Source organism: Megachile rotundata, chromosome 14 (assembly GCF_050947335.1).
Source record: "Megachile rotundata isolate GNS110a chromosome 14, iyMegRotu1, whole genome shotgun sequence".
NCBI lineage: Eukaryota > Metazoa > Arthropoda > Insecta > Hymenoptera > Megachilidae > Megachile > Megachile rotundata.
In genome coordinates, this window is record NC_134996.1 from 9,950,548 (window position 1) to 9,964,686 (window position 14,139).

A 14,139-nucleotide genomic window follows, 5' to 3' on the forward strand; every position below is an offset into this window, starting at 1 on the left:
TTTTCAATTAACAATTTGTACTGAAAATTTTCAGTTAACAATTTGTACTGAAAATTTTCAATTAACAATTTGTATTAAAAATTTTCAATTAACAATTTGTACTGAAAATTTTCAATTAACAATTTGTACTGAAAATTTTCAATTAACAATTTGTATTAAAAATTTTCAATTAACAATTTGTACTGAAAATTTTCAATTAACAATTTGTACTGAAAATTTTCATTTAACAATTTGTACTGAAAATTTTCATTTAACAATTTGTACTGAAAATTTTCAATTAACAATTTGTACTGAAAATTTTCAATTAACAATTTGTACTGAAAATTTTCAGTTAACAATTTGTACTGAAAATTTTCAATTAACAATTTGTATTAAAAATTTTCAATTAACAATTTGTACTGAAAATTTTCAATTAACAATTTGTACTGAAAATTTTCAATTAACAATTTGTATTAAAAATTTTCAATTAACAATTTGTACTGAAAATTTTCAATTAACAATTTGTACTGAAAATTTTCATTTAACAATTTGTACTGAAAATTTTCATTTAACAATTTGTACTGAAAATTTTCAATTAACAATTTGTACTGAAAATTTTCAATTAACAATTTGTACTAAAAATTTTCAATTAACAATTTGTACTAAAAATTTTCAATTAACAATTTGCACTAAAAATTCATTTTTGTAAATTTTGAAAATTTCTAAAAATTAAAAATTTAGGTAGAAATAAAAAAATTTGAAAATGTCTAAGATATCTGAAACGATCAGTAACCTTAATTAAAACTTAGGATCGGTATACATATATAAATGACTATATATATAAAAAAATGAGTGTATGTGAGTAGACTATTAAGAGAACAGTATGCAAATACGCGCATCGTTGGTAGATCAATTAATATCGAGCTCAACACAGTACCTTCGATTCGAGGTGTGATAGATTTTTAAAAACACTCTGTATGCGCGTGGGTGTCCGATCGCGTCCCATGTGTTGGTGTTTTTTTTCTGTGTGCGTGTCGTACGCACATATGCGACTTGTCCATTGCACAGATGTGAAGATTATGTGTGTATACATTCGTGTACATGGAACGTCATTGTTTATGTGTCACTTCACGTATACACTGACCGACTGCATTTCAATTATTGCAATTCTTAAAAATTATTTTTTATTGTTTTTTAAGAAATGTATCTCGTTGCTTCTTTCACAGATTTTTTGTAGCAACTTTCTTTAGTTTGTGTAAATTTAAATTTTAGAAATTCGACAGTTTTGATTCTTGAACATTTGAAAATTTGAACATTTAAAAATTTGTTCACTTGGAAAGTTGAACATTTAAAAATTTGTTCACTTGGAAATTTGAATATTTAAAAATTTGTTCACTTGGAAATTTCAACATTTAAAAATTTGTACACATGAAAACTTGAATGTGTGAGAATTTGGAAGTTTTAAAACTTACTTAGAAATTGTGACAAAATCTCTTGTTTGAAATCGAACCCATCACTACTAAGGGTACTAAGAGACAAAAATAATTTTTTTACAATTTTTCTACACTTAATTTTGTCACAAAATTTTCAGAACACATTCTGAAGGCTCTAAATCAAAAATAAATGAAAAAACATCTCAAGATTTCTGTTTAGTTACGTCAGAAAATAAATTTGACATCTTCAAATCCACCTGAGTAATATTACCCATCTTCAAAAATTGAACTACAAATAAATAAATTAATTTTCTTCAATGTTCAAATAATTGTCTTAATATTTATTAAATATATATTCAGAGTATAATTTTGAAGAACATATAAGTTTATTTTCAAAGACATTTTATTTTGAAGAAGAAAATTAAACAAAGAGCAACGAGTATATATTCAAGTTTCGTTTGCAAAACACGTGTAATGCAGTGAAACACGTGTTTCCGGTTGGTGAAGTGCAATGAAAAACTTATGGTGAGGCAGGGTTCGCATTCTAATCCGGAGGCATAAATCGTCCAGACTCGTTCTTAACTTTACAATGAAAGAAACATCTCGTATCCGAAGCAGCCATCCGTCCACCATTTCGGCTGTTCATGCTCGTCATCTGTGTGTGTGTGTACTTCCGATTAAAGACACGTGCTCTCCATCTATCGATTTCCATGCGATTATACATAATTTTAACATGCTTTAAGAATTAAAGCAGTCCTTCATTTTACTTCGGTGAGAATCAAAATAGAGGTTTTACTTCGGTAACCAACATAGGATGCGTTTTAAAGCGATCATTTTAAAGATAGGGTATTACTTTTTTTATTGGAGGCGATTATTGATGTTTGATAGTTTTTTAGTTGAAGGGATTTTTAGTGGAAGTTTGGGTGAAACGTTTGGGTAGGATTTTAAAAATTAATTTGCAAATTTTTTATTAGGTATATGAGTGAATTAGTAAATCCCTAAATTTGACCGTTCTCCAAATCACTGAATTCTCAAGTTTTTAATTAAAAAATTTCTGAAATACCCTAATTTCTAACTTTCTGAATTTTTAAATTCTCTAATACCTAAATTTTCAAATACCAAACCCCCAAAACCTCCAAATCTTAATATTTTCAAATCCTCAGATTTAAAATTTTCATATTGCTAAATTCTTGTATTCCTAAATTCCTGAATTATTGTACTCCTAAATCCCAGCATCCCCTTGTCCCTATATTTCCACATCTCTAAATCCCCGTATCCCTAAATTCCTGTATTCATAAATTCCCGTATCTCTAAATTCACGCATCCTTAAATCCCCGTATCTCTAACTCCCCGTATCTCTAAATCCCCATATCTCTAAATCCCCGTATCCCTAAATCCCCATACCCTTAATTTCCCATACTCCCATATCCCCATACCCTTAATTTCCCATACTCCTAAATCCCTTTATCCCTAAATCCCCATATCCCTAAATCCCCATACTCCTAAATCCCCATACCCTTAATTTCCCATACTCCTAAATCCCCATACCCTTAATTTCCCATACTCCTAAATTCCCATACCCTTAATTTCCCATACCCCTAAATCCCCATATCTATAAATTCCCATACCCCTAAATCCCCATATCCCTAAATCCCCATATCCCTAAATCCCCATACTCCTAAATCCCCATACCCTTAATTTCCCATTCTCCTAAATCCCCATACCCTTAATTTCCCATACTCCTAAATTCCCATACCCTTAATTTCCCATACTCCTAAATTCCCATACCCCTAAATTCCCATACCCCTAAATCCCCATACCCTTAAATCCCCTATCCCAAATTTCCCAATAACCCAAAAAAGCACCAAAAACCACTTAAATTTCGTCGCGTTAAAATAAGGATCCTAAAACGAACCCCAAACTTCTAACCGCAATATTAACGATAAATCTAACGAGGGAATATAGCAAAAAGTTTTAATGAGCGAACGATAGTTGGAGTGCACCGAAAGTTGTTCTAAAATGTTTAACCACCGATCGAAGGTTCGCGAGGAGAAGAGTGATCTTTGTATTCTGGTTTTTAAACAGCGTTTTCTTTCTCGCAGGCGAGATTTTAGTGGCCGAAAACGAACCCCTTAATTAAAGTACATTCGTTACGGTCCGGAATATTTTAACGTTTTATTCGAGAGAGTTTATTGCCCACCTTAGAATGCTAGTTGTACATTTTTCTTATTCGACAGAGAATATTTATCGTTGATGATGTGAAATATTTTAAAGATTTTATTATTGTTCGATTGGGGGATGTTTAGGGTAACTGTATTGGTAGCTGACCCTTTTACTTTCTTTCACGTTAAATAATTATTTTTTTTAAATATTGCACTCTTTCAAAAATAAGTTCAATTTTTTTTTATAATAAAATCTTGGTAAATTATCTGAGAATTTCTGTTTGTTAAAATCTTTTACTAGAAAAGAGACTGTGATAATAATTAAAAAATAAAAGAGTCTTACAGTGTCAGCTACTAATACATTTACCCTATTAAGCTCGATTTTACTTTTACTAAATAAATTTTATCAAGCTCGGGCAAAATTGAGTCTCTGACGACATAATTTTCTTTTTTTCAATAATTGTTGTGTCCACTATTTGTTATAAAAAATACGACAAATTAGTGAACTGAATTAAATCTCCTTGAACATTCTGAATGATCGACAATATAAACGACCTAATGAATACGTCTTTTTTTAAACAAACTATTCTGAAAGTTTAAATCGTAACTGTATATATACATCATAATTTTTCAACTATACAGCGGTAATTTATTTATAAACATTTATAAGATTGCCCGATAGAATTCAATAAACACTATTCTTAATTTATTTTAAAGTAATTGAATTATAAAATTTTATAAATTGGTATAAACAGTTAAGAAAGTAACATGTAGAGTAAATTTAATTTGATGTGTTAAACGAAATGATTAAATGTTGGGATTTTTTACTAAACGTGATTGGAAACAAACATACGTAAACAAGGGGATTCAAAAACTACCGCGAACGACTTGATAAAATCGATTTTAAAAGTGATAAGACGCGCGCACTCGAGAATCCATTTTTAAAGTTTCCCGCGCTTGGCGATTTCTCGGCCCGCGCGTTTCAAACGTACGAAATTCTGTGACCGTTGAGAACGAGTTCTAAATGCAGTCCATTTACCGAGCTGAACTTAATGGCGAGCGAGTGAGCGATGTTTTGTAAATTGTGTGATAAGTGATTTAAATAAAACGATGTGGTACGTTTTGTGTAACATTGATACGTTGTTGTAAATAATAAATAGATCGTATGTTGCGTTCTGAGTATTCTTTCATCCCTTCACTATACGTACTGTGGTCTTATCTCTATTCTAAGATATTGTCATTACTGAAATTTATTACTTTAAATATTTTTAAGTATGATTGAAATAAGAAACATATTGGTAGAACAGTACTGACAAGTATTAACTCATACAGAACCTTTCAAAGTTAGTCAAATTGAATAAATAACAAATTGTTAAGAACTGAAAAAAAAATATCTGAACATTTAATTCTCAACAATTATAGTCACTCTAAAATAAAAATACTTTCAATCATATATACGTTAGTCTCATTTATTATTAAAGGATATTGCGTGTCTTATCACTAAGGACCGTCGCAAACGCAAAACATTTGGTGTTCAAGCCTATAATTTATTTAATAAGTACATAAACTTAATTTTTACATCATTATAAATATGAGTTCTGCAAAAGACGACGAGGATTTTTGGTATAGCAGTGAGAAACGATCCTTCTGTTTTGAAAACAATGAGGTTAGGTTGTAAAATATCTTTATTAATACTAGTTTTCTGAATGAGTATTATAATACTAGTTATATACAATAATCTAGGTGGATCAACTATTTGGAGTATCAAAGATTGATACGGATAAACTGTGGGCTGGTATATCAAATGCGTCAACATCAGAGGCTTCTTTGAAAACTGCCAGCGATTATCAGCCACTTAAACCGATGCTATCTGTTATCTCTGAAAAAACATTATCTTGCAGTATGTCAGTAAAGATCTATACAAGTCAATATTCAGAATGTTTCAAGTAGATTCTATGTTTGTTTATATTGATCGTAAATTATGAGAAAGATGCAATATGTACAAACATTCTCTTATTTGTAGTTTTGGCAATGGATAAATTGCAGAATCTCCAACCTGAAATAACTGCCACACAGCCAGATATAACTTTAAGGAAAATTTTACTTGGCCAGCCTTATTCTTTAGAGCCATATAAATCTTTTGCCTGTAAAACTTCTTTATTAGATGCGGCTATAATAAGTGGAGATGGAAACGCAATTCTAGTTGTAATTTCTTTTTTATCATTGTAACTGATGTTTTGTAAAAATTCTCTTTAGATATACATGAAAATCATTTCAGATTATCTTGTTTCTAACAAAAACTCTCAAGAGATCTTTGGTTCAACGAATATTAGCTGAAAGGCCAGATGCTGTAAATGTTTACATAAAATATCTTTCTACAAGATTGCAAATAAATGAGATTACTGATATTTTGACGTATGTATTGCTATTTGTTTCTATAAACAAATTGTATGTTTGCATTTTGTAACTAGTTCATGATTTTCACAGAATGCTGGGTCAAACAGTTGATGCTGCCGTAAGTTTACATGTAATTTGCTAATTATATGTGAAACATTGTTGTATTAGTTATAGTTCATTCCAGATGAAAACTTTACATATTATAATAAAAAATACGAGAGATCCAGACAGACTGTTACAGAAACTTCGAAATAGCTATAAGACACAATTTTCAGCTTTGACTGACTGTAAAGAAGCTTCATTTGTTCAATCTTACATAAAATTATTAGGTAATTAAATTTTTTCCAGTATCTGAACAATGTAAGAATTTGAAATTAAAATTAACAATGTATGATGATTTAATTAGAATGGCAAATGGTAGTAAAGAAGGTAGAGGGTAATGAAGATATTGAATTAAATTCATCTGTTCTTGACTGTCTGAGATATGCATGTAGCAATCACTGGAATGTACCAGAAGGAACATTAATATCTCCTGCAATACTATCTCAACAACATGAAATATCTCCTAGACAATACCAAAAAGTTGCACTGGAAGTTAGAACAGCAGCCGGTGAATGGGAAGACGTTGACAAATTGCTTTTAACAAAGGTAATCTATAATCTATATGCCTCTTATATAAATATCACAATGAAACTAATTCTTATCAATAATTTACAGGGTTGGTTAAACAGTAAAAAGTTACAAATTCATTTGCCCATTGAAGATATACTTAAAATACTCCAGAAAAATAAAGCTCCCTCCGCTATACTTGAAAAGTATTTAAAATACGTGGACAATGTAGAAAAGCGATTGGAATTAGCAAAAAATATGCATTGTTTTAGAATAGCAATCGACGTAAGTGTATCAATTATCTAATTATTTATAACTAGTTTAATTAATAATGTGATCTGTTCTTTAGATACTTGTGCAACAAGCAGATCGTGCTGCACTAATGGAATATAAAACCAAACTACAACCACAATCTGAGGAATACTTCTACGCGGAAAGTGCATTACGTTTACCCTCGATTAAATGGAGGAATTAAAGTGAATGACTATATATTTTTTTTTAATATATTTAAATATTTATTGTATAAAAAATGTTACTGTATATTTCTACTGTGGAGTTTAATTTATTCCTTCATACAATTTGTACTTTGCATTTCGATGTAATTCGATTTATATCATAATTAATTATATTAATAAAATTAACTATATTAATTGAATTTAACGGAAGATACACGTGGCGCCGTCCAGTGGCAGTGTGGGGAACTATTGAAACTGCAGTTTCAAAACCGTGTAGTTCACCCCGTTCGCCGGAGAGATGGCGCTACTTCAATTCTTGTTGATGACGTCACTGTTTAAAAAACCGCGCATAGATTTGAATTTTTAAAAATATATAAGAATGTAACCTTTAAAAAAAATAGGAAACTATTATGTGTTCAAAACAGTTCGCATGCTATACTGAGTCTTTTCGGTAATAAATAATTACAAAGAATTACATAAAAATAAATTTGAATACAATAATTAGTAGATCATTTACAAGATATTTGCGAGAGGAAGTTATAAAAATAATGAATTACAATAATTAATTTATATAATAATGAATTACAATAATTAATTTATATAATAATGAGTTACAATAAAATATAAATAAATTGACAATCATTTTGCAAAATATGTGCTAGAGTAAGTTAATAAAAAAAATATACTTCAATAGTTGCAACAATAATTTTATAAATAAATAACTAAAAAAATTATTAATTACAATAAAATATATTGTAAAATATTTATTAACAATCATTTTGCAACACATCTGCTAGAATAAGAATAAAAAAGATAAACTTGAATAGTTACAACAACAATTTTATAAATAAATAACTAAAAAAATTATTAATTACAATAAAATATATCGTAAAATATTTATTAACAATCATTTTGCAACATATCTGCAAGAATAAGTTAAAAAAATAATAAATTTAAATAATTGTAACAATAAATTTCTTAATAAACAATCGAAAAATATAAAATTATACAAAAATTAGCATTAGAATAATTATACAACATCCAATCATAGTGGTTGCACGCTATTGGTGGATTACATGATGTCTAATTGGCTACTGTACACTACCAATCACTCTCACACCTGCAGAGATCGAATTAGATCTATTGGTGAATTATTACGATGTCTAATTGGCTACTGTAAACTACCAATAACTTTCACACTGGAGGGAGGTCAAGCGCGCTTAGTTATGTTTCGCGAGCCAAGGAGGTCGGATGTCGCCTGTCAACACTTACCGGTACGAGTCAAGGATTTACTTTACCGATACTGTGCTTGTCCCTACGTTACCTACTGTGCTACTACTAATATTTAGTGTGCTTTAACAAATATTTTTTAATAAATACGGGGGTGTATTAATAAAATTAATGGTGTGATTCTACAAGTGTCAGTGACTTTATCAGTGTGTTTCCTACATGCATATACGGATATATTAGTGTACCTAGTGTGTTACTACTAGTGTTTAGTGTGCATTAATAAATATTTTTTATTAATTATGGGGGTGTATTAACAAATTTTATGGTGTGGTTCTACAAGTGTCAGTGACTTTACTAGTGTGTTTTATTAAGTGATTGTGCAAGTGTATACGGATTTATTAGTGTGTTTTATGGTGTGGTTATTTAAATGTTTTATTAATTTTTTTGTGTTTTAATGCATTTTGTGGAATGATTATTTAAGTGATTTTACAAACTGTTATTAAGTGTTAGTGCACTTTATGTAATGGTTATTTAAGTGTTTTGATATATTGTTACTGGTGCTTTAGTGTAATTTATGCAATGGTTATTTAAGTGTATTGGCATAGTGTTACTGGTGTTTTAGTGTAATTTATGCAATGATTATTGAAGTGTTTTGACATATTGTTACTGGTGTTTTAGTGTAATTTATGCAATGATTATTTAAGTGTTTTGGCATATTGTTACTGGTGCTTTAGTGTACTTTATGCAATGATTATTTAAGTGTTTTGACATATTGTTACTGGTGCTTTAGTGTATTTTATGCAATGATTATTGAAGTGTTTTGACATATTGTTACTAGTGCTTTAGTGTACTTTATGCAATTGTTATTTAAGTGTTTTGACATATTGTTACTGGTGCTTTAGTGTACTTTATGCAATGATTATTTAAGTGTTTTGACATATTGTTACTGGTGCTTTAGTGTACTTTATGCAATGATTATTTAAGTGTTTTGACATATTGTTGCTGGTGCTTTAGTGTACTTTATGCAATGATTATTGAAGTGTTTTGACATATTGTTACTGGTGGTTTAGTGTATTATGTGGAATGATTATTGAAGTGTTTTGACATATTGATACTGATGCTTTAGTGAATTTTATGCAACTGTTATTTAAGTGTTTTAACATATTGTTACTGGTGCTTTAGTGTACTTTATGTAGTAGTTATTTAAATGTTTTAACAAACTATTACTGATATTTAAACTGTAGTTACCTACCTGTTCCATTATATTTTTGCAAACGTTTACCACACTCTCTAAAGCAATTACCCAAGCATTTTGCCACACATTTTCAAATATTTTACAATATTTCACGCTATGACAAACGTTTGCAAATTTATAACTCCTGCATGCTTCTATGTGTTTGTACTCAAAATCAAAAGCTTATTAAATGTTTGTACAAGTAGTTTACATGTATGTTATCAAAATGCAAATCAAACACAGTTAACTAATCGTTGTGATTCTATTATGATTACAGAAGGTCCACTGCCAAACCGCCACATCCAAGTCTGACCAAAGCAGCCAAGCAGTCCACTAACCAAGCAGCCAATCAATCAAACAGCCAACCAATCAAACAACCAATCAACCTCCAAGATGCAATGCCTCTCAATCGTGCAGTCTCAGATGCCTTACCGGTAAAACGATCGCAGTAGCGCAAGTCAGCGATCGGTGAGTCGCATGCTTTACGATTCCTCCGGTTCCCATCATGTCGTAGGACGAATGGTCCGAAGCGACACGGGAACTGGTTGTATTTTATATTTTTGAGCGAGCATAGTGACCACGACTGTACGATCGTGCAAAATTCGTACAAACTGTTTATTTCATTTATTAGCTCAGGTCAGGGTTTTCTTGTACATCGCGTTTTAACTTCTTTTCAATTTAAAATTAAAATTAGTACATAGAAGTCGGATGACCCTCCGATTTCACAGTAATTATCGAGTCACTTTCATAAAGTTATAGAGTCACTTTCAATTTTTACGTACGCGTGAAAATTTTTTAAATAAATGTACAAGAAAGTATCGCGAGAAACAGATTTCGATATCAAAGTTATTTACGAATGTTTGAGTCATTTAGAAATTTACTTTGATATCACAAATCTGTTAAAAATGAAACAATCGTATACTTAGATTTTTGCAAAGTGATCTTCCATTTTCCATTTTGAATATTTTTTAAAGTTAGAGTCAATTTTTGCTGGAAGACACTTTATTAGCATGTTTCTAATCATGTTTTTAGCTCAGGATTTTCAGCACACATGAAGAAAACTGGTAGGTCAAAATACATGTGGCCGTGTTCATTTTTATGCTCTATACCCATGCGCGTGCTTAGATGCTACTCGCATTGGTTAGGGCAGGTGGACACGGTTTAGTTTTAAGATATTTTGGCGATCGACAAATTGACAGTGAATTATCGACACAAGTTACACGTGTGTGTGTGGTTAGGTCGTGGACCTTGTGTCGATTAAACTATAAATTTATTTTTTAAATTTTGCAAAATTCTATTTGAAAATGCATACAAAATGCAAGTCGAGTCATTTGAAAATTATATAAATTGAATAAGTTAGAAAATTCTATGAGTAGTTAAAATTATTACATGTACATATTACATTAAATATTCGAAAGAGTACGAAAATGAAATATGTTCATTCACTGTCGATTGTCGATCGATTTCAGCAAAAAGGTATGAACTTAGAGTGTGAATGTAGTATTGAACTCGGGTGTCGGAGACGTCCCGGGACGTACTCCCTAGGATTAGGCTTTTTTGCACCCGGGTGGTATGTGTGAGAACCGTGGAGTGTGTTTTTGTGAGAATGGACTTTGCAATTTTTTAAATATAGCGATAGGCAGGCAGGTAGCTTACTTCTGGTGTGAATGAGTTAGTTTTAAGTAGGTAGGGCCAGAGCAAGCTTTCACGTTTCTCTGTCCTCCTCTCTCACACGTGAGATGCTTGCATCTGGGGGGTTCACGAAAAATCGAGAAGAGAAAAATTAAATATGAATATATTTAATATCTCTTGAACTCGATTGTTCGTTCAGGCCAGGCCTTTTAGTTTGTAAGTCGTAGTCGGGTTCTAGATCCGACTGCAAAAATGAAGTATACAGTGAAGTGAAGTGCAGTGAAATAAAATATTCTGCTCGGACATTCTTTTACGGACAGCGCATTCTGAGAATCGCTGGTCGTATTTTTAATTTCGAATCATGAATTTTATTAATTTTTACAAAAGTAAAGAATTTTCTTTTACAAAAATAGTTTTGTTACATAAAATTTTGATTTCGTTATTGATCGAAGCAAGCGGAGAGTGGTTCATTTTTATTTCTATAAAAGTGACTGCATTCTGTTTGTGGAGATCGATAGCGAAATCGAGAATTTATGTAATTGAGAAAAGTAAGAATGTCCGAGTTACCGTAAAAATTCGCGAGTGATTTTTGTGAGGCTTTGCCGAAGAGAGAAGAGGCTATATGCCGAAGAGCCCCGGCAAAAATTGCCAAAGAAGAGGGGAACTATTAATGGCTGTCCATCTTAGGATTCTAAGATGGACAGTCATTTGTCACTATGCTCGCTATTATTTTCTTGTATTTTATATGTGCTTTTTGAACGGTACAAAATGTATCGTTTTGCTCGAATTTTTACGAGCAAAGCCACCCGTGATTTTTATGCCCTCCCAATTAAATTTCGAGATTAAAGATTTTTGCATAGCTTCGCGATTAAATTTTGAAATTAAAGATTTTTGTGTCCCTTCGCGATTCGAGATTTTTATACCCTCCCAATTAAATTTTACGATTAGAGATTTTTGCATACCTTCGCGATTACATTACGAAATTAGAGATTTTTGTGTCCCTTCGCGATTCGAGATTTTTATGCCCTCCCAATTAAATTTCGAGATTAGAGATTTTTGTGTCCCTTCGCGATTACATTACGAAATTAGAGATTTTTGCATTGCTTCGCGATTCGAGATTTTTATGCCCTCCCAATTAAATTTCGAGATTAGAGATTTTTGTATCCCTTCGCGATTACATTACGAAATTAAAGATTTTTGCATTCCTCCGCGATTAAATTTTGAGATCTGAGATTTTTATGTCCCTTCGCGATTTTATCTCGAGCTTCGAGATATGTATACACCTTCGCGATTTTATTTTCCGCGAATTTTATGTGCTAATTATTTTTCTCTGTTTCAGGAATTGATTTTGAACAAATTGTTTTATTGTTGATTCATCTTAATTTCGTATTTGTCATTGTGTTTTCTGTTTCTTGATAGGGTCGTTTTACTTATTCTCGTACAATTTTATAGCATAATAAAATTTTGTCTGTTTCAGAATTTAATTCTTGGTAAGTTCTCTGTTCTCAAATTTCTGTGTTAATAAAATTTTGTCTGTTTCAGATTTAATTTTTTGGTAAGTTCTTACATTGTTCTTGCTTCTCGAATTTCTGAGTTAATAAATTTTTGTCTGTTTTAGTGTTTCTTCTTTGCTAAGTAATGTTGTCTCTTCAAATCCGCAATTTTCATTGCGTTTTGTTTTTTTTTATATTCTTGTGTGAAATAAAGAAAAATTTTGTTCCCTCTTCCACAATTTTCTGTGTTAATAAAATTTTGTCTGTTTCAGATTTCTATTTTACGTAAGTAATGAAATAATTTATATTTGCCTTAATAAAATTTTGTATGTTTCAGATTTAATTTTTTGGTAAGTTCTTACATTGTTCTCTCTTCTCGAATTTCTGAGTTAATAAATTTTTGTCTGTTTTAGGGTTTCTTCTTTGATAAGTTATGTTGTCTCCTCAAATCTGCAATTTTCATTGCATTTTGTATTTTTCGAACTTTTTGTATGAAATAAAGAAAAATTTTGCTCCCTCTCCCACAATTTTCTATGTTAATAAATCTTTGTCTGTTTTAGATTTTTATTCTATGTAAGTAATGAAATAATTTATATTTGTCTCAATAATTTTTGTCTGTTTCAGAATTTAATTTTTGGTAAGTTATCTTGTTGTTCTCTCTTATAAAACTTCGATATTAATCAAATTTTGTCTGTTTTAGTATTTCTTCTTTGGTAAGTTATGTTGTCTCCTCAAATCTGCAATTTTCATTGCATTTTGTATTTTTCGAACTTTTTGTATGAAATAAAGAAAAATTTTACTCCCTCTCCCACAATTTTCTATGTTAAATTTTGTCTGTTTCAGATTTTTATCTTAAGTAAGTAAGTCAATTATTCATAAGTGCCTTAACTATTTTTGTATGTTTCAGATTTTATTTTTTGGTAAGTTAAAATATTGAGTGTACTAATTTCATGTTGATTCCGAGCTTGTGGGAGGAAGGGTGGGCTCGGGCGTAAGTTTTTCGTCACAATCTGTGGCGAAAAACTTACGCATTTTTTAGTGCCTCTTGTTCTACCTTGCACTCACTTTCATGACAATTTTTCAATTTGTTACATATTAAAAATTTTTCACTACTTTTATTTATTCTAAAGTTTTGTTTTTAAAATATTAGTTTATTCTTGTGAATTGATGCAAACATAAAAGAAAGTTCTTCAAACTTTCTTTTTATTTCATTTATTTTTCTTTTACTTAATTTTACATTATACGAGTGCAAGTTTAGAACAAGAGGCACATGTAGAGTCTTTAGAAATTTTAGTTTGTGTGATTGAAATGGAATTGCAATTGCAATTGCATTTTTTAAACGTGTAAATGTTTTTATTTTCAGGTTAAACTTTTATTTTCAGCTTTTATTTTCAGACTTTATCGAAATTTTATTTTGTTTTTAAGTTTCCTGAATATTTCCTCATTTTTTCGGGCTCTGAAGTTTTCATATTTCGTAATGATTTTATTTTGAGTTTTTGAATGTATCATTTTTTT

General features: G+C 30.4%; 1 protein-coding gene across 4 annotated transcripts; it reads left to right on the forward strand.

Moving 5' to 3' along the window:
* Nucleotides 1-4,940: 4,940 nt before the first annotated feature.
* On the forward strand, nucleotides 4,941-7,122 carry LOC100878711 (spermatogenesis-defective protein 39 homolog). Of its 4 annotated transcripts, none has more exons than XM_012288915.2 (9): nucleotides 4,941-5,240; nucleotides 5,318-5,498; nucleotides 5,598-5,779; nucleotides 5,853-5,989; nucleotides 6,062-6,089; nucleotides 6,156-6,300; nucleotides 6,378-6,619; nucleotides 6,689-6,865; nucleotides 6,930-7,122. In XM_012288915.2, the coding sequence occupies exons 1-9, from the start codon at nucleotides 5,166-5,168 to the stop codon at nucleotides 7,053-7,055; spliced, it is 1,293 nt and encodes a 430-aa protein (XP_012144305.1). In that variant the 5' UTR covers nucleotides 4,941-5,165; the 3' UTR covers nucleotides 7,056-7,122. The 4 variants fall into 4 exon arrangements, with proteins under 4 accessions (XP_012144305.1, XP_076395495.1, XP_003704836.1 ...); XM_076539380.1 differs by having other exon boundaries at nucleotides 4,943-5,245; XM_003704788.3 differs by having other exon boundaries at nucleotides 4,943-5,240; nucleotides 5,318-5,474.
* Nucleotides 7,123-14,139: the final 7,017 nt, after the last annotated feature.

What these genes read in the sequence shown, in the direction of transcription:
- LOC100878711 (XM_012288915.2), top strand. Translation starts at nt 5,166, where the DNA reads ATGAGTTCTGCAAAAGACGACGAGGATTTTTGGTATAGCAGTGAGAAA. An exon ending in TCTGTTTTGAAAACAATGAG is followed by an intron (nt 5,241 to 5,317) that starts GTTAGGTTGTAA and finishes ACAATAATCTAG; the next exon opens with GTGGATCAACTATTTGGAGT. An exon ending in ATGGAAACGCAATTCTAGTT is followed by an intron (nt 5,780 to 5,852) that starts GTAATTTCTTTT and finishes AAATCATTTCAG; the next exon opens with ATTATCTTGTTTCTAACAAA.